We start from the raw sequence: 26,983 nt of genomic DNA, 5'->3' as shown, positions 1-26,983 counted from the left end.
AATAATCGCAGGATAGGGCAGAACCTGGCAATAAATGCCTAGTGCTTTGCCTTTGGTGGCTTTTAATCCACTCAGTCATTCAGGCCAGGTGCTGTGGGGCCATAATGCTATTATATGCTAAATTGGTCAATTCATAATTAAATGTAAAAAAAGTGTGTGCGCTGATCACGCGCATTTTAAGTGAAACTTCTTTGACTTTTGTCACTGTTTTGTCACAGATTGTATTTGTAATGGTGATGTTTTTAATTAATAATCGAAACACAATTTCAGTGCCAAAAAAGAAGTTTGACTTAGAACGTGTGATTTAGCTATTTGAACTTCTATATTTATAGTAGCTTAATTCCTTGCGTGTGTGTGTGTCAGTCGGTATGTGTGTGGGGGAGAGGGATTCAGTGGGTGCAGTAGAGGAGGATCAGTGGGTGCAGTAGAGGGGGTCAGTGGGTGCAGTAGAGAGGTAGAGGTGATCAGTGGTTGCAGGAGAGGGGGAGAGGGGGATCAGTGGTTGCAGGAGAGGGGGGATCAGTGGTTGCAGGAGAGGGGGGATCAGTGGTTGCAGGAGAGGGGAGATCAGTGGTTGCAGGAGAGGGGGGATCAGTGGTTGCAGGAGAGGGGGGATCAGTGGTTGCAGGAGAGGGGGGGATCAGTGGTTGCAGGAGAGGGGGATCAGTGGTTGCAGGAGAGGGGGATCAGTGGTTGCAGGAGAGGGGGATCAGTGGTTGCAGGAGAGGGGGATCAGTGGTTGCAGGAGAGGGGGATCAGTGGTTGCAGGAGAGGGGGATCAGTGGTTGCAGGAGAGGGGGATCAGTGGTTGCAGGAGAGGGGGATCAGTGGTTGCAGGAGAGGGGGATCAGTGGTTGCAGGAGAGGGGGATCAGTGGTTGCAGGAGAGGGGGAGAGGGGGATCAGTGTTTGCAGGAGAGGGGGAGAGGGGGATCAGTGGTTGCAGGAAAGGGGGATCAGTGGTTGCAGGAGAGGGGGATCAGTGGGTGCAGTAGAGTGATAGAGGGGGTACAGTGGGTGCAGTAGAGTGGGAGAGGGGGTACAATGGGTGCAGTAGAGGGGGAGAGGGGATCAATGGGTGCAGTAGAGGGGGAGAGGGGATCAATGGGTGCAGTAGAGGGAGAGAGGGGATCAATGGGTGCAGGAGAGGGGGTCATTGGATGCAGGAGGGACAAAGGGGATCAGAGGATGAAGGAGGGAGCCGGCGGCTCACGGCGTGGTAGGGTTGATCAGCAACTGGGGCTCACGGGGGTGGGTGGAAGGGTTAATCGGCAGCGGTTCACTGGGGGGGGGAGGAGGGTCCATCGTCGGCAGTTCACGGGGGGGGTGAGAGGGTTGACGGCTGTGTGTGTATGTGTCCTGCTGCTGGAAGCTGGCAATTTTCAGTGGCAATGAATGTTGCTGATGGCCTCTTCTGCCAGCAGTGACGTCCCTTCCGTCACCACTGACTTCCGTCACCACTGACTTCCGTTCCCATCAACTCGATTCACTGCCACTGAATTTTTCTCATGTGGTAGGTGACGCTAAAGAAATTTCACTTCAAAAAATACCAGCTGTGGGTCTGTCCCCAGCCCTTTCTGCTCTTCCATGCCGCCTTTAGCCCTTCCACGTACTCCTCCAGCCATCCCCCATGATCTTCCAGCAGACCACGCCCCCGCCCCCCCCCCTCCCCCCTGGATAAAATCCCCACCAGTTCTCCATTTTTAAACAGTATTTTTAATACTAGTAAAATCTTAAAGGTTATCAATATAGAAATAAAAATACCATACTTTAGCAGTAGCAGACCTTATATAGTGCATTGAATTTGACACACACACACACACACACACACACACACACACACACACACACACACACACACACACACACACACACACACACACACACACACACACACACTGTATTTATATCTATATCTCCACTTCAGCCCCTTTTTGATCCACTGCTGGATGAAGGCCTTGTAAGCCTCTTTATTTCTTCTTACCATCCTAATGTTGGTTGTCGTCTTTGCCTTTTGATATTCCTTAGAATCTAGTCCAGTACCAGCCCTGTCCAACAATAGCAATTTCTTCTGGTCATATGACCGGCCACTGCTTTTGAGGCACGGGGGAAGATTCCCTTGGAAAATTGTCTTTTTTCTTTCGAATGTGCTGCATACCATCTTCATTCTCCTATTGAGTTCATTACTTCTTTTGGTAGAATCTGGAGCACTACTGTGATATCAAAGAAGAGATCACTCCAATAAACAATTATATATTTATTAAATGACATGGATTCCAACGCGTAAAAAAATGCACCTACGCATTTCACACCACCACACTTTAAGGTGTAATTCATGAGTAAAGATCAGCACAAATAAATCCTCCATAGTGATGTCACATGTTTGTGGCCCGTGAGAAAAACCATCCCCTTGCGCCAGCACTGAACCGTCCATCCCGTATTGGCTCCTGTCTCGTCGAGCCCAACAGAATATATAAAAAAAAAAATTGAGAAAACAAAAAAATTACTACTAATAATAAACAAAATGGAAAAATAGATTACAAATGCTGAAAAATACCAACAAGATATAATACGTGATATAATGGATATATGATAAAAAAAATTAAAAATAAAATATCAATAGAATCTTAAATTAAATCGGCAACAAATATATTTAAAATATAAATAAATAGGTAGTATAAATAATATAAAGCCAGTATCACAAAAAAACAAAAAAAAACTAACAGCCTGACTGGCACAACAGGTATACACGGCCCAGGATTGTTAATGAGGTAACAAACTGGGTACAAACTAAATGACAACGTTAAATCACAATGGTAAAAGATAAGACTGATATACAACGTGTCAGCGAATGACTGAGTGGCACTCGTCACCACATGGACAGACATATAATGACAGTCCGATCTGATATATAAAGTACAGAATAATATTTTTGTTATTTATGATTGCCACGTGTATTACTGCTGTGAAGCGCTATGCACTTTAATGGCACTATATAAATAAAGATATACATACATACCAAACATCTAACAATAGTATATATGACTTGAAAGCAATTAAATGACCCTGAACGAAAATAATGGACAAAGAGAATATAGGTGACTAAATTGTGAACAAAAAAGGATATCGACAACAAGACAATCTGTCTGCATATAGGAGATGTCAGCCCAATCTTGAAAAGATCTTCCATATTGTTAATAATCAACCATATCAATAAGTGTTTTGCAAACCGTCCTGTATCATAAAACATCCAAATCAGCACAATGAGTGACTTACCGTAAGTCCCAATCTGTATTCAGACCCAGCGGAATCCTAGTTTTTAGGGCATATATCCAATACGCCTCTTGTTGCTCTAATTTTCTATTTCCACCCCACCCCCCCCCACCCCACTCATAATAGTCTGGGGAAAAGTTCTGTCCCAAATAATGTGAAGTTATTAATAGTTCCTTTCTCACAAGCCGTGAAACATTTTCAGCATTTATTATATTCTCTTGGGCTCGACGAGAGAGGAGCCAATAGGGATTGAAGTTGTCGGCGCTTGCGCCTGTTGTCGTTTTTGCTCACGGGTTGGAAGCATGTGACGTCATCACTATGGAGGATTTATGCACTGATCTTTAATCCTGCATTACACCTTTATAAAGTGGGGTTGCATGAAACACGTATGTTTTTTTTTTTATCCTGTGGAATCCATGTGATTTAATAAATATAGATTTTTTTTTTTTTTTAATTGGAGTCACCTCTTGATCTCATCTATTTTGACGTTGCGGTTGTACTTCCAATTCTTCCTCAAGTCTGGACTTCTACCTCAACGGATGCACACCTCGGCGTATCATGGTTGGTTATGAGGAAGCACAATGGGCACCCTGGTACAAGTGAGTTGCCTGTTTGTTTGGACTTATCCACGTCCCAAGATTAAGGTCTTCAGTCTATTAGTATTGGATGATGTTTATTGTGCTGCATTGTTTGGGGGCTATCGGTTTTGGGCTCCATTAGGCGTTATCCCTCCTCTCTCTTATACCTTTACTATACCTACCATGCCGGACATTGTGGTTTATAACTTTATCTTATTGGAACCTATACCGAGTGAACATCATACCGTATTGGAATTTAAATTGAATTAATTGGATAGGTTTGATCTATTGCTACTTGCTGGCCAACATAGACTAGCCGTTGACAGTTCTACTGTATTCAATTTATTTCGATCTTTGTAGAGTTGACACATTTGTTGGACATCAATTTGTTCTTGCAGTAATACCTATGGAGGCCCACCTTCTTAATTTCAACGGCAAATTCTCCTATTTGGTGGTGGTCTACTGCACTTGTGGCAAAAATAACAATGTAATCTGCAAGTCGTAGGTGAATCACGTAATCACTGTTGGTTTTGATTCCTTTTTTGTCTCAATTAAATGTCCTGAACTCTTCAATTGTTGCTGTGAAAACGTTGGCGTTATTGTACTCCCTTGCTGATCCTTATTTTGCGTGCATGTTCCTGTAATCTAATGCTTCATGTGGCAATCTCAGAAATGTTCCTTAGAATATCAATGTACTGTACGCATCTTAAACACTTTGTCTTAATGCCTTTAAAATCGCTGAAGTGTGTAGAGAATCAAATCCTTTTTCATAATCTACTAATCCTAAATTGAGTGATGGATAATATATATATTACTTTGGGAAATCTTGTGTTGTATGATATTGTGCTGTATCTACTGCAAAATCCCAATTGTTGTATAGACAAAGCCCAGGGTCTGTTGCAACTGTTTAGTGAGTATCTTTGTAAAAAAACATGTATTGATTGTAAGTAGACTGTGGTTTGTAGTTCTTGAGGTCTTCTTTATCTCTGTTCTTGTGATGAGGATAATTGACATTTGCGCTATTGTTCTGGAGTTATCCTGTTCTTCAAGCAGCATAGAAAGAGTTTTGCAAGGATTTCCTCTGCTTTTTTCAAGTGTTCAATTATAATTCCATCTCCCTGGGGACCGTCCCATTCTTAATAGATTTTATTGCCTTTCCAGAAGTGGCAAGGACACACGGTACATAATTGGTGTTTTTTATTTTTTTTGCTTGTCCTCTGCTGGATTGTGCCCTGCGTTATCGGTTTTCTTATACAATTTCCTTTAGCAGTCCCCAAATTAGTCTTTTATTGTTTATCCATTGTTTTGTTTGGGAAGAAGCCAATCATTCTACTCAATCATAACTCACTGATATGTCTTCTTAAAACTTATCTTCAATAGTCTTCTTCGCCATATCACGTTTTCTTACAAATTCAGTTCTATGCTTGCGGACAGTCTTGCACAGCTCTGTATATGTAATTGTTATTTTTGCTTCTTGAGATTGTTTAATTTCTTGTTGTTTCATCTGAAACTGCTTTGTCTCATTTCATATTTTCTTAGCCTGTTTTTCTGTTGTCAATTCCTATAGTTTATTCTGTGCTTTCAACGACAATCCACAAAAGTCATTTTATATTTGTATTTCCAGTGAACTACAGCGAGTTTTCAGATCTAGTTGAAATTCTGTTATTCTTGAGGTTCATGATGTTTTGTTTTAGTCTTTTTAATCAATTTTCTGCTTTCCATCTCCAGATTTAGGTATCATTTTCAGCAAGCCAATTGATGATCATTATTAAGTGTAACCCACGCCGACTCTTCTCTGTCATTGATTCCCAACACAGACCACTCTCGGCTGCCTCTTCTTCCTCCTCCATCTCACCTCAGGACTTTGCTGACTATTTCAAGGAAAATCCATACGAAATTATTATATTGAAATCCATACGTCAGGACATCCCCTCTGCTTCCTCCGCCCATCCTACACCTCTTCCTAATTCTCCTCCTGTCTTCCTTGACTCTTTTTCCACTGTCAGAGGAGAATGTGGCACTCCTGCTCTCCTCTTCTCCATCTACCACTTGCCCTCTTGACCCCATTCCTTCCCATCTCCTAAACTTCTTGCTCCTATAATCCCTATGCTCACACAAATTTTAACTCTTACCTCTACTCTGGTACCTTTCCCTCCTTCAAACATGCAACAATCAATCATACCATTCCTCAAAAACAGCAAGCTTGACCCTACCTGTCTTTCTAACTATCGGCCTTTCTCCCTCCTGCCTTTTGCCTCTAATCTCCTTGAACGTCTTGTATTCTCTAGCTAGCTCCATTTTCTCAACACTTATTCTCTCCTAGACCCTCTACAATCTGGTTTCCACACTGCTCACTCTACTGAAATAGCCCTCACTAAAATAACTAATGACCTCCATGCTGCCAAAGACAGAGGTCATTACGCTTTGCTCATACTACTCGACCTTTCTGCAGCATTTGATACTGTGGACCACCCTCTTCTCCTTCACAAAGCTCTTTCCTGGATCTCCTCTTACCTCTCCCATCGTACTTTTTTTGCGTCTCTTCTGCCAACACCACCACCTCCTCTATCAACCTCTCTGTGGGGGTAGCACAGGGCTCTGTCCTAGGACCTCTCCTCTTTTCTCTCCTCAATAAAGCCTTTTTTTATTGTTCCATACCTGTTACTCCATTTCCTTTCCTGTTCCTGCTTAAGGACTGCCAGTTCACTACCTGAGTGCCCTGAATCTACTCTATCTAACCTTGTTGCACAGCGTTTAAGCACAGCATAGAAGTAGATGCAAACCCAGTCAAACCACTCACATGCAGCTGTTTTGACCTTGTGGGTCTCATCAGTGTGAGGTTGGTTGTACTGGCTTTGCAATTTTCGGGCTGGGTAGGTTTACCATACATATTATTTAAGTTATAGTGAGTGAAAAAGGCAACCAAAAACTGCCACTGTTGGCAGATAGCCAATAAAGGCAACTGTGTGTATGTGGTTTGACTGGCTTTGCATCTAATCCGATGCTGTGCTTAAATTCTGTGTGAACAGCGGAGCATTTACTTATAAGGGTTCCATGTAAAAATGGATTTCAGGCAAAAGGTGACACGTGTGACCATTTGCATGTCATTTCCCAGAATCCCTTGCTGCAGTGGGAGCACTGTATGCCAGGTGATAATGATGAAAGGCAGGGTTGCAGACCTGTCTAAGACATGTGAATGTGCTCACAAATGATATTCTTTATTGGCTATATGCTAACGGTGGAGGTTTTTTGTTGCCTTTTTCACTCACCAGAACTGTGTGTGTGTGTGTGTGTTTGTGTTTTAACTCAGTGTCAATTTTCTCTTTCGATTCTTCGTGAAGAATTAATTCATGATCTATAAGTTTTTACATTCTGGAAATTCTATGTATGTGTAGCGCATTTTCCCCCACCCCCTGGCAGATCTGACAGCTACTGTGTGCGGTGCGTTTCCTGCGGCTCACAGGAGGCCTGAAACTCCAGTGCTAGGAGCCTGGGGTGTACCTGATCCGTCTGGTGACAACGCCTCCACCTGCACGGGATCCTAACAGTGTTGGATAACCCCGTGCAGGACAATATATAAGCAACACACACTGGTTTAGTATAACAAGTTTTACTGAATGCGTAATAATAATGATAATTCAGAACCACTCGGGCCTCGCAGGGTTGTGCCCCCAACACAGTGTCCACACTCCGGTGGGGTTTACCCCAAAGTTACTGAGGTGCCCCTGGGCACCCAACCACCCTGGTGTCCACAGAGTGAACCCATCTAAAGTGTGTTTGACAGTGTTGCCCACACCCGCGTGTTACTGTTGGTGCACTTGTGGAATGTTGGTATAACTTCCAGGTGCTCCAGCACCTGGTTTCACCGACTGAAGATAAAGGATCTGCTGATCCACTGACGTTGTCCGCGATGGCGTCCGCCTCCACGTGGGGTGAATTCCGGCGTGGATAATATAACCATGAAGGTAGTCTTTGTGCCTTGCGTGGTGGTCTGGTCCCAGACCACAGACCGCAACTACTGCGCAGCGTCCTTCTGTGTCCCTGACACTTTGAATGCTAAATGGGGCTGTGTCTGTCCCAGTAGCAGCCACAAACTGAACAGGGGAGTTGGGGTCTACAGGCGGTTGTTGGCCTAGTGCAGGGGCCTACCAACACCCTGCACCTACACCCTTGCCCTCTGATATACACCCTTACCCTCTGATGTACACCCTTACCCTCTGATGTCCCAGCTCCGACTGGCATGACTTGCAGCGCGCCAAATGTATCCTGGCCGTGGGGTTTGCTGCAGCCCGATTTGGCTGTTTCTCGCCATGTGATCTAGCAGCCCCAGTGGCTGCTGGATGTTGTAGTCCCCGCGGAGCTCATGGGTGTAATGGCCACCTCTGTGTACCTCTCTGCTCATGCGCACGGTACACCAAGATGGCCACCGCATCATTGAACCTGCACTGCACATGCGCGGCCACAATAAAGTAATTAAATTATTTGTTTTATTTACCCCTGCCAGGATGAAGGCCGTCATCCTCCTCTTCACCAACATGTAAGGGCCAACCATCAAAACATCAGTAACCCCTTAAATACCTTAGCACTTACAACCGCCAAGGTAATTAAGAGGTTACTGGTGTTTAATGGGGTGGTGAAGGGTGTACTGTAGTTGTCCCGGGGATGGTGATTAGGCCTCCCTAGAGGGTTGTGGGGTTGGTAAACCCCTTAATTACCTTAGCGGTTGTATCCGCTATGGTAATTTGGTTAACCTTTCCCGCTACACACCAGGAAGACCAATCACCTGCCCCGGGACAGCTGCTCCCATCCGCCACCCCCTCTACCCCCATCAACACACACAAATGAGCTAAAGCACTAGTAGCCAAATGGCTGTATACCCTGTTCATTTATGTAACTGTATTTGTAACCATGTATTATTTGTCTTAACTCTGTGCCCAGGACATACTTGAAAACGAGCGATAACTCTCAATGTATTACTTCCTGGTAAAATATTTTATAAATCAATAAATAAATAATAGCACTTTTGCCCATTTGTGCAGCAGCAATTTTTTTTTAAATCCAGTTACATTGACAATACAATACTGTACTGTATATTAAAATAAACAGTAGGCAACACAGCCATTGATTGCCACTAGGGTTACCTACAGTATGTACTCAACAGGGGAACAGATGACCACATTGGCAGTCAGTGATCACCCACCGACCACCCCCCTACCTCAAACTCTATCTATCTATCTATCTATCTATCTATCTATCTATCTATCTATCTATCTATCTATCTATCTATCTATCTATCTATCCATGTGTATCAGTACCGTGTTAGCTGAGCTTTAATAATCAAAAATGAATAGACTATACCGTTTTGTGGCTAACGATATACATCAAGCAATGTCATGCAGACTGAACAGGTAACCCTGCTAGGGGACTTTGTAAGGGAAAAGCATAGATTTCAGTATTGACTTGTGGGACAAATAATACGCAGAAGGTGTGCAGTGACCTCCGTGCATACCCTAAAGAACTCAAAATTTAATATTTGTGCAATACGTTTCAACACTTCCATTTTGCTTCCATATTGCACAGAAATGATCAATAAATCAAATTAATTCTGAAAATCTTAGTGTCACTATCATTTCCCCAGAGGCATTTTCCTTTTACAATTACGCAAGGTAATACCCTCCTCTACATTATTCATTGTATACATCGTTTCCTACATTATTCATTTCATACATGGATATTTTTGCTTTTTAGCCATTTCAAAAATAGATTAATAAACTTGATTGAGTTAGTAAATATGGTTGAATGGAACAAAAAGTGTAGGCGGCTTGATAATGCATATTGTGATCATGTAATGTGTTTATTCAAGTCAGGCATATGTATGCAGTTTGTAGTAAATTTGACATTTTGTAGCCTTTTTAAATAATGCTAATTTTCTAGCAACTTTAAAATTGAAGTCCAGTCTTTAACTATTTTGTTTCGATTTTGTGTGTAAGGATGGCCTGGTTAAAGCAGATATGGAAAAACTCACCTTCTATGCAGTCTCTGCCCCTGAAAAACTGGATCGAATTGGTGCCTATCTTGCAGAAAGATTGAGCAGGGATGTTGTGAGACACCGTTATGGGTAAGTGAAATTGATTAAACATGCTGGTTTTGTTTTTAAAATCTGATGCTCCGTTCTGAAGATACAGTATAAGCATTTGAGAAGTACTTGCTCATGGGGGAAGATACTTACGAACGAACATAGGAAACATTCCGAAGGCATCGCTTGGGGGGTGGGAGGAAGTGGGGCGGAAAAGTGGTTGGACCTGCTTTAAAGGGACAGGGCTAAAATTATTTTCCTCCCTTTCCATCTTGCAGCACCATGGGTTATAGACTACACTACCTGAGGTAGGACAGGAAGAAGCTTGCACCTGCCCTATGTAAGGCATCCCCTCTCCCCCCCTTTAACTATGCAATGTTTTTTGTTAAGAGCTTGCACTAATTCTAGTTTTATTATTTTTATGAGGCTCCCTCAGTGGGTCTCAGGCAAACAGATAACCACCTAAGGATGGGTTATTGGAGGAGAAGGGGGTCAGGGACACCCTATCCTAGGCACAAAAATGGCAGGAAGGGGCCAGCTCGCAGGTGAGACTGGTACCCCTATACAAGGGCGGCAGAGTTTCTTACCTCTGTGGTGCTGTTACAGCGATGTTGGTCAGCGTCCCCAGGTCCACCCGCAGCACCGTAGAGATATAACTGGTCATCAGGCGGTGGTGGTGGGGAGTCCATAATGTCCCACGCAGGCAGAGCCTGGCGAAGTCAGCTGAAGTCTCCATCCGGTAGCCCAATGTCAGCGCTGAGTGTTGTCGGACAGATGCTCCGTTGGAAGAGACAGCTGATGTTACTACCGGTCGGTGTACATCGCACAGTTGTTGGCCTTATGAAAAGGGGATATGCTGGCAAGTAAGTGACGAGAGGAGACAGACACTGGAAATACAGGGTATACAGTGTGCAGAGGGCCCCTCAGGAACCAGTACAAGGAATGTCCGACCCAAAAAGGCAGCTGCAAAGATCAATCATTTTACTTGTTTAGGAAGCGAACAGCTTCTACCTGACGTAGTACTTCCAGAAAAAATTGTGCAGTGATTGAATAAGGCAAATGGCGATGGAGGATAATCCCATCCTGATTCGGGGCTTTCTATGATGATTACAATCGGCAATGCAACAGACCTTTGACAGATTTAAATCGCCTAATTTACTGACAGTGCCAGGGTCCTCTGCAAAGACAAAACCTAGGGGGTAGCCTATGAACCTAGAGAATATCAGGTGTGACTCAGCATCGTTACAGGAATCTGACTGCAAAGCCCAGTAGGAACAGAATTAACAGATTACACTTCTGATGAAGGTAAAGGAAGAGAAAAATATTCAAGCTTCGCAACGGAAGATATTGACAAACTAGTAAAAACAGTAATGAAAATAGAGGGGGTAAAGACGCCTATAAGGAAGCAGAATCATATGTTCATGGCTTCACATAGGTCAAGGGTCTTCCCAGTTCATACTACAATCAAAAAAGTGATTAGTGAGGAATGACAGAATCCATTTAAGAAATCATGGTTATCAAGAAGATTCAGCCAAATGTATCCATTTGATCCAGATGATTACATGGCTTGGGCTAGCCCTTCAAAGGTAGACATACCAGTGGCAAGACTATCCAGAAGATGGGCCATTCCCCTAGATGATCGCTAAAGTTTTCATAATCCAGTGGATGAGAGTGGAATATTCATTGAGTATTTATGATGGCAGGGACACTATGTAAGCCAAGTGTAGAGTCACTGTGTTACCTTTTCACTTAGGGCATGGATAACCCAGCTAGAAGACGGATCAATGACAAGTTTCCAAAGATCAACTTTTGGAACTCTTTCTGTTAATTTGCCTGGGCATCACTTATGTGATGCATCAATGGAGTCCACCGCGGAACATCTAATAAATGCATGGCCCTTTCAACAACAGGGCATTATACCTCAAAGCTTGGATAGCGGGTACCTCTTCTAAGAACAAACTTTGCTCCATGTGAAAGCTCCTAATTATTCGGAGCGGAACTGGAAAAAACTGTTGGACTAGTGGGCAGATGACAAGGCTAGAGCGTTTGTCCAAGACAGAAGAGCTACCAAAACCCAGATAGGTTCCAACAGCTTCAGTATGGTTCAGGCCAGTCCTCGATCAAAAATGTGTGCATCTGTATGTCCACGGGGAGTATTTCAAAATGGAGTCATTAAAATCGATCATGAGCACATTAAATCCAGAGTATTTTATGGCAGCAATCGATTTAAAGGACTGATACCTCCATTTTTCCATCGGCTACGCTCAACAAAAATTCTTGAGATTTACTATACCAAAAAGAGAAAAGTGAAGCACTTTTAATTCAAAAGTTCTGCCATTTGGCCTGTAATCCGCTCCCAGAGTGTTCACAAAAGTAATGGGGGTGGAAGCAGCAGCAGTCAGGGAGCAAGGTAGATCAGTATTACCTTACTAGGTGGCTCAAGAGCAATATCACAACAACTCGTGGAAAATCACATCCAGTATGTACTGAGATTTCTACAAGGTCTAGGCTGTGTCATCAATTGGGGGAAAAACAAATGAATACCAACGCTAAACATTCTGTTTTTAGGTCTGCAATTCAACACAAGCCACAGCAAAGTCTATTTACCATCAGACAAAAGGGAAAATCTGATAAAATAAGTCAAACATCTCAGGACTGCCTCGACCATATCTTTACTCCAGGCTATGAGTGCTATAGCTCATGTTCGCCTCCATAAAAACAGTTGCATGGGCTGTATATGCATCCACTCCAGATAGAGGTCCTAAGGGAGTGGGACAGAAATTCGAGGTCACAAGAAAAGCAGTTCTCCCCCTCTCTCTTCTCCTCCCCCTCTCTCTTCTCCTCCCCCTCTCTCTTCTCCTCCCCCTCTCTCTTCTCCTCCCCCTCTCTCCTCCCCCCACCCTCTCTCCTCCCCCCACCCTTTCTCCTCCTCCACCCTTGCTTAGGTGGTGGCAGCAGTAAGGCAACCTACTTGAACACTGCTCTTTGAAATGCCAGCATGGACAATACTTACTATTAGATGCGAGTCAATTTGGATGGGGAGAGCACTGGCAGAAACATTTCATCCAGGGGAAGTGGCACCAGGCTGCGAAAAGATTGCTGTCAATTATGCTACAATTGAGGTCAGTTTTCAAAACGCTGGAAGCTTTCCAAACCCAGCTGAAAGGGTATCAAAATACCAACGGACAACCTGGTAACAGCCACATATATAAATAGCCAAGGAGGTACAAGTAGGCCAGCACTTATGAGAGAGGTTATGCAGATACTGTCCTGGGCAGAAAACAGTCTGTCAGTAAGCAGTTCACATCACAGGGAAGGAGAATGTTGTGGCAGATTTTCTCAGCCGCAAGGAGATTTTACAGGGGGAATAATCCGTTCAAGAACTTTTTCAACAAATAACACAGAGATAGGGTCGACCAGAGATAGATCTGATGGCGAATACGAAGCTCAGCAGTTTTTTTTTCTTTTGTATCTAAGGCTGCGGCCTTCAGCGCGCTCAAAAATCAATTTGCTTTGTCTCCCCAAGCGCCTAGCTTGGGAGAGCGTTCACGCACGCTCATAAGCGTGGTCATACAGATTGATTTTAAATTGCGCGTGCCAAGCGCGCTCAGCGGCAGCGTGGACGCAGCCTTACAGACCAACAGTCCTGAACTTTTAGACACAATGACTCTGAAATGAGATTTTGGACTTGCTTATATCTTTCCTTTAGTACCAATGGTTCCAAGAGTCCTCAAGAAAATCAAGCAGGACAAAGTGAGTGGTGGGGATCATCCTATGCTGGTCTAGATGGGCTTGGTTTACAGACCTGTTAAATCTACATTATCAACAGATTCATGCTGGATACTACCAAATAGGGAGGATTTTCTATGTCAAAGTCCAGTACACCACATCAACATAAAGAGACTGAAGTTGATACCTTGAAAGCTGAAAGGCAAATAATGAGACAACAGGGACTGCATCACTAGTGCAGACCCTGTTAGTCTGGTAAAAGAGTGACCAATATGTACATGAAAATCTGAAGACGGTTCCATAAGTGGTACATAACAAACGGCAGTAGTCTAGAAACATCTTCCATTAACTTAGTCCTGGAATTTCTGCAGGAGGCTTTCCAGAAATGTTGAGAGTTAAGATTGGAGCAATCGAGTTACAACCAATTGCAGATAGGACCTTTCATAAAGCGCTTTGTCAGCACACCAGACCTAGAGTCAGAGATCCAATAACAGCATGGTATTTGAGTCTAGTACTATACATTTTTTGCAACGCACAGTTTGAGCCCTTACAGGAAGCCAATATTAATAACCTGTCATTAAAAACAGCATTCTTAGTCAAAGTGATCTCTGCCAGACGAGTCAGTAAAATATAAGCCCTTTCAATAAAAGAGCCATATACAGTGTCGGTCCCTAAAGAGACAGTATGGTGTTTCTGAGTACAATTCTTCAGTTCCGTTCAAAGGTATCATCATTCTTTCGCACAAATCAGGAGATTATACTGTACTGCCTTCGTTGTTTCCACAACTGAAGAATGAGAAGGAAAGGATCATACATTCACTGGATGTGCGAAGATATCTAATGGAATACCTGGAGAGAACTCGTGCAGTCAGAAAGCCTCCTCGTCCGGTTTTCAGGGAAAAACGAGACAGCTTCCAAAAGATCTATTGCCAGATGGATCATACAGATGGATACGATAGCGTATATGGATAGCGTATCTATAGCGTATATGGATAGCGTATCTACGATCCAACATGCAAATGCCAACGGGCCTAAAAGCTCACTCTACAAGAGCGGTTAGCATCGTCCTGGGTGGAGAAAGCACAGGCATCAGCAGAGCAGGTCTGCAAGGCGACTACATGGAAATATATACACTCGTTCACAACCATGTACTACTATGTTAACAACACGGTGCAGGTTAAGGGGGAGGTGCCCTACACATGGCCGGTGCAGGCTTCTTCCTGTCCGAGATCAGGAGGGGGAGTCTATTACCCATTGTGCTGCCTGATGCACTGAAGGAAAACACATGAGCCAAATTTTCCCTTTTGCTGCATTCTTTATTATTCACAATTATAATGAAGCATAAACCTAAGAAAAGTAACTTACAAGAACAAATGTTTTAATATAGTGACAATTAACAATATGTACTGTAGCACTGGAGTTGATTTTTGTTCAGAATCCACAGGTACGGAGTGTAACCTCTCCCTTTGTGCATGGAGGAATACTCTTGTGTGACCCTATATGCAAAAGAAAATACCAATGCACATCTCTTAGCTCCATTCTTTCTTACATTACATAGTGTATAGGTGCCTGCAGGTTATTATCATTAACCATTTGTTATTTGTTTAACTAAATGACCATTTTTCATGAGCAAATAAGCACTGGGGTATTGCACTATATGTTGTAATTTTGTATGATGTGCTGGCCTTTCTGTTTTTATTTATTTGTAGTTTATTAAACATTCTGCATTAAACTTGCAATTTCACTTTTTTTTTGTGCAAAAAAAAAAAAAAGTCCTATAGTGCCATATTTTGGTAAAAAGAATGAAAACCTGCCCATTGCATAAACCCCAAAAGGCATAATCCTCACTGCTCTGAAATCATTACTTCACCTTGCGAGGTTAGCTTGCCCTGCTTTTTTGCTCATACTGTACCGCTACATAAGAAGACGGTGATTGACAAATGAATAATTACAGATTCAGCTGTAGCATGACTTCTTTTCTACAAGACGTTGGCCGCATACGATTCTGCCTCTTTTCCCCCACAGCACACAGCAGCAACAATAGCAAGCGTGCAGTTCGGAGATCACTGAGCTGTGGCAAAGTTGGTTCTTTACTACAGGGTCACAGTATAGAAGTTGATGGTCTTTTTTCTTCTAAGCATCGCTTGCATTTCATCTACTGTACTGGGTATTTTATATGCAATAATGGGCAGAGCTACAAGGTAAATGAGTTCTGAATTTTGTACTCTTGATTTGTCTGATTTGAGATTTGTTTTATACAAAATAAAAGTATTTTAACCATTAAGAGAATGCACATCTAACTTTTTTTTTTTTTACTTTAAAAGGTACGTGTTCATTGCAATGGAAGCTTTGGACCAGCTCCTTATGGCATGTCATTCACAGAGCATCAAGCCCTTTGTCGAAAGCTTCCTTCACATGGTGGCTAAGCTTTTGGAATCGGGAGAACCAAAGTTACAAGTTTATGGAACCAATTCTGTGAGTAGACTCCGTCTGATGTATTGTTGTGAGTTGTTATGCACTGTGTTGGTAGCAGATTTCTTTAACTTTCGTGCCCTAGTGACGCACTTGGTGTGGCATGGGCAAGGACCGATCGAGCTGAACGCTCCAATGGAGTGGCCAGCCTGTGTGAAAAGGAAGTGGAGCCTCCACCGCTTCCATGGCCAGCATCCGAGCACCTGGCATGTTGTGATCACATGATGCAAAAGTGCCGGTACCCCGGCACTGTGAAGGTTAATATGTATGGACTGGTCATGAAGATGCTCTGTTTATTTGCAGACGAGACAAGATTGTTTCTGTATGCAGTTCTTCTCTGCATGTGGTCATGAAAGAATGACCTATGTAACTTGCTACTTCATGTAACCATTTATTCCATGAATATACTGTAAAAAGTAGTGCTTGAATATCCCATGACTAGCATTTCAGTTGAATGTATTAGATCAAAAACAAATGTACGTGTCAAAACTAGGCATACAAGCAACAACTATTATCCACAAACCATCTAGGACTATTCAACCAATTAAATTACTGTCCCATCATAAGACAATACAGCGTTGTGCAATTATGCAATAAACAATTGTCTGGAGACAATTAGTACTGACAAAAGTGACATTAACAACCAACTTAACTACAATCAATTTATAATTAAGCAACTTGGTTCTCATTGGATATGACTTCCTGTTTAGCAGGTCGCAAAGCAAGTGCATTTGTTGAGCATGTAATAAATCATATCTGAAGTGCAGATCAGAAAAAAAGTATCTGCTTTTAAAATTGTTATTCTTGTACAAAATGGAGTTTGGAAGGTAATGACAATAATACATCGTCTTATGTCTCTATTCAGTTGTTAAAACCGCCAACCTATTTCCCTGCTTGAGCTGGAATCCTGTATACTGATTTACTAACTTTGTAGATTTGATGTCAATGTCTTAAAACTAGTGCATTAACTAAAACGGTGTAATTTGCACATGATTACAAGACGTTTTTTTATACATTCATTTTATACTGATAAGAACTTACTTGTAGAGGTCGAGGTCTTATTATTTTTCTCCTGGTGTGATGTGATTACCATTTGCAACAATCAAATGACTGAAGAACAGTACAGGAGTTAAAATGCCACAAAGATGTAAATTGGTGGAAATACTGCAAGTGCTACGTCACTAATGTTGCCCCCCCCACCCCTCCATGCCGGTGCCTGGAAGTAGCACATTCATCATATGTTTTTTCCACTCCCCACTATTGAGGGTTGAGGGGAAAACACTTGGGGCGGGCACTTCATATCGGTGAGCATTCCTGTGATGTTGCAATAACTCCTTCATTGCTGCATTAGTGGTAGTTAATAGACACAGGCGGCCAAAAAACAGTGGAACCCTGAACAAGGTACTGTAGAGGTTAAATGAGGGGTTAGTTTTACCATTCATTGATCATGTCATGGGTAATCCATACATGCAGTATTAGGCCGCGCTTATAGTCCTGGCTACAGCGACGCAAATTTGCGTGAAAAAAAGTCTTTAATCCGTCGCGTGTGCCTATAGTAGATGCGACGGCGCGTTTGAAATCTCTGAAGTCAATGAAATTTGATTGTTTTTCGCCAACCGCCATGTGACGCTAGCGGCCACGTGAGCGGTTCAGCCAATGAGGGCGAACCGCTCACGCCCCTGCCACGTCCCCCGGTCGCCATCTCTTGTCTCTAACACTATAAGCAAAAAATGCTGCTACAACGGCGACAGGATGACGTGTCACCATAGCCAGGACTGTAAGCTTGGCCTTCAAACTGCAGCTCAAGCAATATCCTACATGTGTTTTTTTTTTGTTTTTTATAATCGGTTCTGTACTATAAGAAATAACTTGTAGCATTTTAAAAAAAAATGGAAAGACATTTTAGATGTATTATAATGTAACAAGCATTTTTTGTTCCTATTGCAACCATGTACAAAGTCACACCCCCTTCCTCTCCTGAAACAGGCTCTGGCACACACCTTTGGTGAGCCCTGCCCTCTCTCTAGTAGCGCACCAATTGTATCTAGTGACGACTTGGTCACATGATCTTCCCCAACGGAACTTTGGATCTTGGGTCCTCCCCTGTTGCACTGACAGCCATTGAATGAACCCCTGAGAGGAATCTTTGTCGATCGATCACAGGAGAAAGGATCAATTGTCAACTTGGCTAATCACTTGCCAGTGTGTCGATTTTGTATTGATGCACACATTAAATGGATTTTTTTTTTTAACGGCAGTATGAACTGCTGTTTTAATTACTATTTTGTGACATTTATTTTTCAATTTGCCAGTTCATTCACTTTATTAAATTTTCACAATATAATATGATTAACACAGATCAGAGAATCAACACAAAATAGCTGAGCTTATTTCAGTAGAGTGCAACTTTTTTGTTGTGGCTACAGGCTAGACATGCTGTTCACCACTTCACAGGGCATTAAAAGGAAGCGAAGTGGAATTAATCTTTAACTTAATGCTGCTAGGATAATTACTCAGTGCTAAATAATTGAAGGCCTCAGACATGGATGCTTCATGTTTAACTGTAAATGACAGAACAGTACTGTACTTTTAAAAACAAATTTGTTTGTGTTTAAAAAGACTATGTTCCGGTGAAAACCTGTATTTGTTAAAACATTCTAAAATTTAAATCGCCATTTTCATTTGAGAAATCTTATTCTAAAAGTTATCTTAAATACCTTAAATATGGTATTTTCCAAAGAGTGCCACCATGGACCACGCAGGCTGTACCACTTTTGTTAGGAGGGTGTTGCAGTAGAGAGCTGTAAAGGAGATGTAATACCCTCAATAATACTACCAGCTCTAAGAATGAAGTACAAGCAGTCCTCGGTTATCCAACGGAATCCGTTCTGGAAGTAGCGTTGGATAGTGAAACCGTTGTAAAGTGAGTCCCATGTTAATCAGTGGCGGTGAGCATGGATAACGCATTCCGGCGTCGAAAAACGGCCCATAGGGTTGCATTGTAAAGCGTTGGATATGCCATTCGTTGTAAAGTAAAACATTGGATAACAAGGACTACCTGTACTGGTCACTAGAGCATATTTCATATAGGGCTTTGAAAATGAGTGTGATACCAGCATGTACATATATACACATACTCCTACTGTATATCCAAAATAATTGATTAAAAAAAACAATAAAAAGGCAACAAAGGAAATGTAATGCATCAAAATCTACTTGAAACTTCTGTCCCATGATTCCCCCATATCCCCCTACATATATTAAAATAAATACAACTATTAATCTGAACCATCGTATGATAAATTCAGCTATGAATTTTCTGTGACACAAGCTGTGCTCATTTTAGTAGCTGAATGCAATTTCACATTTATTTATTTTTAGTGACTACCGCAAAAAAAAAAGTTGTTTTTATAGATGTCAAAATGTTGCAGGTAATTGGCATATGGATTCTGACATGACGGCACAACCTCTATTGTATTACAAAAGTAACACACAGGCTAAATCGTTGTGCATAATTACAAACCACCTATTCCACATGGAATCGTATTTTCCCGATATCCACTCTTAATCTAGGATGAAAATTAGATAGAGCGAGTCAGAAAATCTGTCAAGATTCATGTTGGGAATATGATTGATTTGTTTGCAAGAGAATTCAGACTAAAGCAGTAGTTGTGCAAGTGCTCTTAATCGTGACGTTGAAGAACCTGTAGTAGCGGTTGAAGAGGCTTCAAAAAAGTAGTTTTGTGCTAGTCAATGTGCTTCAAATCCCGATCACTAGACATGGGCAGAAATTCATCGCACCAGTGTTTTTGTACTGTACAGTGCAAATTGCATCATAGTAAATGCATAATTTTCTCAAAGACTGAAGACTTTTATTTGAAAGAACAATTAATGATATATGGAAAGGAAACTATCCTCTTTTGTCATGAAATATTTTACGTACATGAATATGATTTAATATAATACATTTTCTAAATTGGCCTGTTAATAAACATGTTGTTTATTTAGTTAAAGCTGTTTTCAGATTAATCATATTTATTTTTAACCACATTTCTAGGGCACTATAATTGTTATGCTTAACTGTCAAAAGTTCTGTCTTTTTTTAGACTTTGTATTCCTTTCAATAAAATATTCTCATCTTGCAAAAGTAGGTCAAGAATGTCATCCCCCTGGCAATTGCAATTCTATTTGATGTTATCTCTGTAATCGTTCCGGGTGCTATTTTTAAGTCTTCATTTCTCAATTTAATAAGCAGGATTGATGCATTGAAACTGTTACAGTTCTATCTGGTTGCATCTAGAGAACAAATAAATGTATTCTTGCTAAAGCTGGAGTTGTTAAAATGAGGATTTACCTGTGCACTCCTTCGCTTTTTTAGTTACGTCGGCATAGTTGTTGATAAATTCTGTTTCACTACAAAAGAATACATAAACAGAGATTTCAGTTCATTTGCAAACAAGCATTTGGACGGACCAGATATGTATATCTTTTTATGTTGCGCCCCTAGTGTACTCAGCGCCTTACAAAAGAGATCGTACAGGGAATTATAATACAGTAAGTGCAACAAACAAAATCTTACAATAGGATAAGAACTCCCCGCGTTAGAGAGTTTGCAATCTAAGTGGAATGTTTGAGACTTAAAGGCAACAGATGAGGGAATAGGTGCAGTAGATGGCTTTGTGCTTGGCTAGAATGGTTGGTAGGAGTGACTGGGTGTAGGACAGCAGCAATAAGTCTAGGCCATTGAAATGCTTAATTTAAGAGGTGAGTTTTAATGTTTGACTTAAAGGTAGGGAGAGAAGGTACTTGGCGTGTACAGTGTGTGAGGGAGTTCCACAGGTAAGGGGGCAGTAAGGAGAAAGAGGTTTTAGGCGAGCAAGCAATCGAGGGGAGCAGAGTGGAAAGGAGACTGTTTTGTGCTCTACCCATGAGATTTCCGGGGACATGACGAGAGCAAAGCCAATATGCAGGGAGGAGCTGATGAGTAGACCACCATGAAGGTAAGAAGGAGAACTTGATAGGTGATCCGAAATTTGAATCCGAAAGTGAAATTATTCTAGCAGCAGAATTGTGGATAGATTGCAAAGTAGAAAGTTATGAGGCAAGAAGGCCTGCTGGCAGTATGTTACAATAACCTAGACGGGAGAGGATAAGGGCATGTAGTTTTAGCAGTAGATTGTGGAAAGGGCGGATTTTGGCAATTTGAGGAATGTATGGCCATGCCATTTAATGGGAATGGAGAAGGAAAAGGAGGAGTCAAATGTCACTCCTAGACAACATGCTTTGGCGACAGGAAATATAAGGAACTCAGTTTTAGTATTAAGTTTAAGGCGGTGGAGCACCATCCACGAGGATATGAGGTTTTACAGCAGAGGGGAAAATGGGGAGACACGGTGGGCCAAGTAGTTGATATCTGCTGTAATTCTATGTTTCTGCATTACAGTTTAATAAATAAAGCATTGATTTGTCACTTGAAATTATTTCTAGTCTTAGATTGCAAGATTATTTTTTTGGGGGGTGTGGGTTGGATATGTAAGTGTGCTCCCTAACAAACGATTAACAAAAAACCATTTTGTGAACAATTCAAGTCAAATTGGCTTCGTTAAACATATGTGTGACCATTCTTAGCCCAAATTATTGGCTGTTTTTTGATTCTTTGGAAATGTAACGAAATCCCTTGTTCCGCAAGGACTCGGGTAAAGTTGGTCAATCATGTCCACCCTTTTCCCACCCTGTCCTTATCAGAAAGTCCATAATGGCGAGGCGCGAGAGGGAGTTTGTATTCTCTGTGTAAACTCTTTTTACTACAGCAAAATCACTCGGAAGGGAGTAGCCAGAGGAAATCAAACCATTCCCAAGTTTCATCTCGCCTTGTCTACAAAGCAACTGAAAAATATATATTTCAGACATATGTATAGCTGTTGGGTTTTCATACAACAACAAAGAGGCAACACCCAGATTTAACTTTCTAACTCCTGTATATCATTACCATAAAGTACACTTTGGTCCTAGAAGGGGCTGCCCCTTTTAGATTGACTGTTCTCATAACCTGTTTATAAGAACGATAAAGCACCTCACTCACGGGTGTGCTTTAGCTGGGAGTGATCGTTTAATTGTAAGTAGCTTCCCTATGATTTCAAGTTGCATTTACATACACATTGGTTATAAAGTAATTTTTGTGCCTTTTTGTGCGATCATTACCCAAGATCCTCATCTCCTGTAAAATGACTGACATGGCAGCGGGTTTTAGAGGCACTGTCATAAAGGTGTAAAGTGCAGGCTACAATATGCCCTAGTAGGCTTAAATTTGAATATCAGGATGCTCAGTACCATGAAAGTCAACTGCGTTAGTTACATTTGACTGTAAACAGAATGAAAAAGGTGAAAAGGAAGGCAATATATTTTAAATAAAGAGTTAGTGTTACAGACCAAATGAATGAATGCAGGATTAAAATATTTGTAGTTGCCAAAACCTCGAGTATCTTTCGAGAAGTTATTGATTCAAGTACCTCCGTGTCTTAAGTGGTCTTCTTAAAGGGGCTGTTAAAACCTACTCTTTTAAATGTACAGTAAGAACACAAATATTTCTTTTTTTCTAATGAAAAGAATGTGAACATTTTAGGAAAACACCTTAACTGAACTTTTGTATAGATAAAAGCTAATTATTCCCACAGCTGACTGGTAATTTACCATTTACAGGCGCGCTTTTACTAAATATTGTATTTATTTTTTACAGTATTCTCCATTTCGCTGAAGGAGGGAGTAGAAACCTTGACCTATTTAGTACATTTAAAAATCAGATTATTAGAGGGACTATTCTTTTACAACATTTAACATACGTATGTTGCCTGTGTGTTAATAAAAAGCGTAGTCTTTGGTGCTTGCAGAGACTACAGAAAATTGCACTGTTGCTTGTATGTAGAAGATTGAATATGTAACGTGTAATTGTTCATATGATCTGTTAATATTTGTATTATCATTCTTTGTTACATTACCATTCTATATTAAAAAGGTTTTGCTAATATAAAATTTTTCATAAAATGTTGTTGATGGTCATCATTTTCCTTTTGGCATCTCATTGTAAATTCATGGCCTAATGAGATGGCTTTGGAACTAGAGAGGATGTTCTTTATATGTAAACATTTGCTTTCACTTGACGGTGTCCAATTTTTCATTTGCAGTTTGTGAAGTTTGCAAATATTGAAGAAGATACGCCTTCGTATCATCGGCGTTACGACTTTTTCGTTTCTCGCTTCAGTGCGATGTGTCATTCGTGTCATAATGATCCGGAAATACGAACAGAGTAAGTCCAAACTAATAGCTTTAAACTTCTGGGGGTTGGATCAACAGAAATTGGAGGGGCTTGAATGTGCAGACCAGGAGAGTGCTTACCAAAGACTAACGCTATTGTGTCCCTTGGTGAATGTCCCAGGCTTTCCCCGATGACCGCGTCCAAGGCATCACTGTTCTGCGATCCTCAACCCTATCCTCCCTCTTCGAAGAGATTGTCAGCGGGGTGCAGGTGTTGTGGGGTTTTGTCAGTAGGACTTAAAGGGCAAGATACTTTTGTTTCCCCCTCATGATATTGATCCCTCTATGTATTCTTGTTTCTCCATTTGGTATATGGCTAAATTGCTAAGAGTAGTAGCTTATTGGTGATGTTGGAGCCTTTAAAGCAGCAGTCTACACTGAGAGCATTTTGTTCAGGTGTTTTAAACTTCCTTTAAGAAATATCTTTGTCCATTGCAACACTTTTACATTTTTAAATCTTTTGTTCAGGATATCAAGATTCTGATTATATTAAAGATCTCTGAGATTTAAATGGAACTCTCTACAACCCAATGTATTCTAAAGCAGATAGAGCTTTTACAAATCATGATTTTATATATATATATATATATATATATATATATATATATATATATATATACACACACACACACACACACACACACACACACACACACACACACACACACACACACACACACACACACACACACACACACACACACTGTTCGACAAACCTATACATTTGCTCGCCCCGGGCGAGTGGATTTAACATGGTGGCGAGCTCCTATTGGCCCAAGCAGCACACGTTTGGTACTAGGTGGCGAGTAGATTTTTTTTGTGTAGCGAGTAGATTTTTTGGTGATTTGTCGACCACTGTATGTATATATATATATATATATATGCATATATATATATATATATATATATATATATATATATATAAATATATATATATATATGCATATATATGCATATACACATATATACATACATATATACATATATACAGAAAACAAAGAAGGAAAAACAGGCGCACTCCTAGTGTGATAAAGTATAAAACAGTATTTATGGGATTGTTAAATATAAAAAGCACACCCACAAACAGAGTAAAAATAAAAGCATTTATGAGATATACTCAATCGCCTTGAAGCTGTGAAGGGAATGTATCAGCCTGTCCCGTTGGTGCCACCTCTGGCGTTTCCGTTGGTTCAGCAAGGTGCACTGGAGCCACCGCCAAAGAGGTGAGTTTGTGGCTGACATTACTGCACGAACGGAGAGAGTACCTTGGAGCTGTTGCTATTTTGCTTAGGACTGCTGTCGCTTCCGGTTTTGCAGTTGCCTGCTAGTGAGCAGTGAGAGCTGTGGGAGGTGTATCTGGAGGGAGTCTCTGACCGTGTTGCTGATTATTAAATCATCTGGCTGCGGTGGCTCCAGTGCACCTTGCTGAACCAACGGATACACCAGAGGTGGCACTAACGGGACAGGCTGATACATTCCCTTCACAGCTTCAAGGCGATTGAGTATATCTCATAAATGCTTTTATTTTTACTCTGTTTGTGGGTGTGCTTTTTATATTTTACAATCCCATAAATACTGTTTTATACTTTCACACTAGGAGTGCGCCTGTTTTTTCTTCTTGTTTTCTGCAGATATCCTTGGGATTTGGTGATCCTTATATATGGGCAGCAAAACGCCAGTGGACTAAGTACATTTTTTGGAATTTGAACTGACATCTGGTTTTTATTTTATTTTTTATGTTTAATATTTTTTATTTTTGCTATAGATTTCAGTTGTTTTTATCACAAATTCACCCTTTTGGGGATTCTTTGGTCAATAGCCTTGTTAACTCTATCTGATTTACACAGCTGATTTATCCTTATCAAGCTTCCTAAGGCGCTACTCCAATTTGATATATACCTGTGTGTGTGTGTGTGTGTGTGTGTATTTATATATATCTCTGTATATATATATATATATATATATATATATATATATCTATATCTCTCTCTGTATATATATAATCAAAAAATAAATAGAGGATACCGTTCTGTGGCTAACGAAATGCTTTTATTTGTGCGAGCTTTCGAGATACACTGATCTCTTCTTCCGGCGATGTTACAATGAATGAAGCAAAAGGTATACTTAAAAACAGTGTCTCTTGGAATGTTATCTGTGCTGTTCCTTCCCCCGATGTGGATGTGTTTTATGGCTAGAGGTGTTACATCCACACCGGGGGAAGGAACAGCACAGATAACATTCCAAGAGACACTGTTTTTAAGTATACCTTTTGCTTCATTCATTGTAACATTGCCGGAAGAAGAGATCAGTGTATCTCGAAAGCTCGCACAAATAAAAGCATTTCGTTAGCCACAGAACGGTATAATCTATTTATTTTTTGATTATTGAAGCTCGGCTAACACGGTACTGATACCTCTACATCAGCGGTGCGCAAAGTGGGGGCGCGACCCCCAGGGGGGGCGGGAGATTGTGCTGGGGGGGCGCGGGCAGTTGCAGAGGCCCCGCGCTCTTCCCCCAGGCATTTAAATTAAATGCCGGGGGATCGCGTGAGGCCCCTGCAACTGTTTACTTACCGGGATTCAGCCGCCTGTGTTGCGTCGCCATGGCACCATTGACGCCGCGGCACCATGTGACCTGACGTCACACGCCCACGCAGCGTCATCTGACGCGGCTGAAGGAAGGCAGGGGGGCGCGAGAGCCGGGGGCAGAGAGACAGGGGGGCGCAGCACAAAAAGTTTGCGCTCCCCTGCTCTACATGTATATATATATATATATATATATATATATATGTATATATATATATATATATATATATGTATATATATATATATCTGTATGTATATATATATATATGTATATATATAAGAGCAGAACATTCTTGGGGACCAAGATGCCAAATTTATAGGCATTAAACACCTATAGGCATCAGGGGTGGGTAAGATTGCTGCTTTACAAAAAGAGAACAGTTTGAATTCTTATGTGAGCGTAAATATTTCTAAAAATACCTTTTGAAGTATTCTAAATGACAAGCAAACGACAAAAACTGTTCATAATTTATTGGGCCATATGGTGTGCAACTAATGCTAATTCTCCATATCTGACGTTCCCTAGCATTTTTCTTAACGTTAGATTAAAAACCTACTAAATGTTTAGCGTTGAAAACACCATTACAAACACAGCTGCTCGACTATGCCAGTTAACCTCATACAAAGCCTGTCGCGTGTGAGCCTTAGCGGAGTGGGTGATGTGGCTAGCAGCAATACTGCTTTCCAAACGACCAAATCCAAACCACACAGTGTTGGACATATTCACAATGCTCAATATATCCATCTGCTTCCCTTAGCTATCAGAATGTGAACGCTTACATTGCCAGGATGCTTGCTTGGACAAAACCAATTGTTAATGCGAAATATTTTTAGCTCATTTTAGTGTTTCCTCTCATGTGGAAATGTAGCCCTCAAATGATTACGTGGAGATTATTTCTTCCTTTGCAGCTGTGAGCATTTGTGACCTCCATTATGTAACCAATATTTACAGCATGGCGCT

The 26,983-nt window shown here is 41.3% G+C and overlaps 1 protein-coding gene across 8 annotated transcripts in view; it reads left to right on the top strand.

Annotated features, from left to right (window-relative positions):
- EFR3A (EFR3 homolog A) overlaps positions 1-26,983 on the top strand; it is a 226,565-nt gene that overhangs the window by 64,215 nt on the left and 135,367 nt on the right. For all 8 annotated transcript variants that reach the window (XM_075581953.1, XM_075581960.1, XM_075581966.1 and 5 more), the window contains 3 exons: positions 9,841-9,968; positions 15,979-16,129; positions 23,308-23,429. In XM_075581953.1, the coding sequence (XP_075438068.1) occupies positions 9,841-9,968; positions 15,979-16,129; positions 23,308-23,429 (401 nt within the window). The remainder of the gene's footprint in view (positions 1-9,840; positions 9,969-15,978; positions 16,130-23,307; positions 23,430-26,983) is intronic.

Source organism: Ascaphus truei, chromosome 2 (genome assembly GCF_040206685.1).
Source record: "Ascaphus truei isolate aAscTru1 chromosome 2, aAscTru1.hap1, whole genome shotgun sequence".
Classification (NCBI taxonomy): domain Eukaryota; kingdom Metazoa; phylum Chordata; class Amphibia; order Anura; family Ascaphidae; genus Ascaphus; species Ascaphus truei.
Note: the sequence above shows the minus strand (reverse complement) of the source record. Positions and strands in the feature narration are given on the sequence as shown.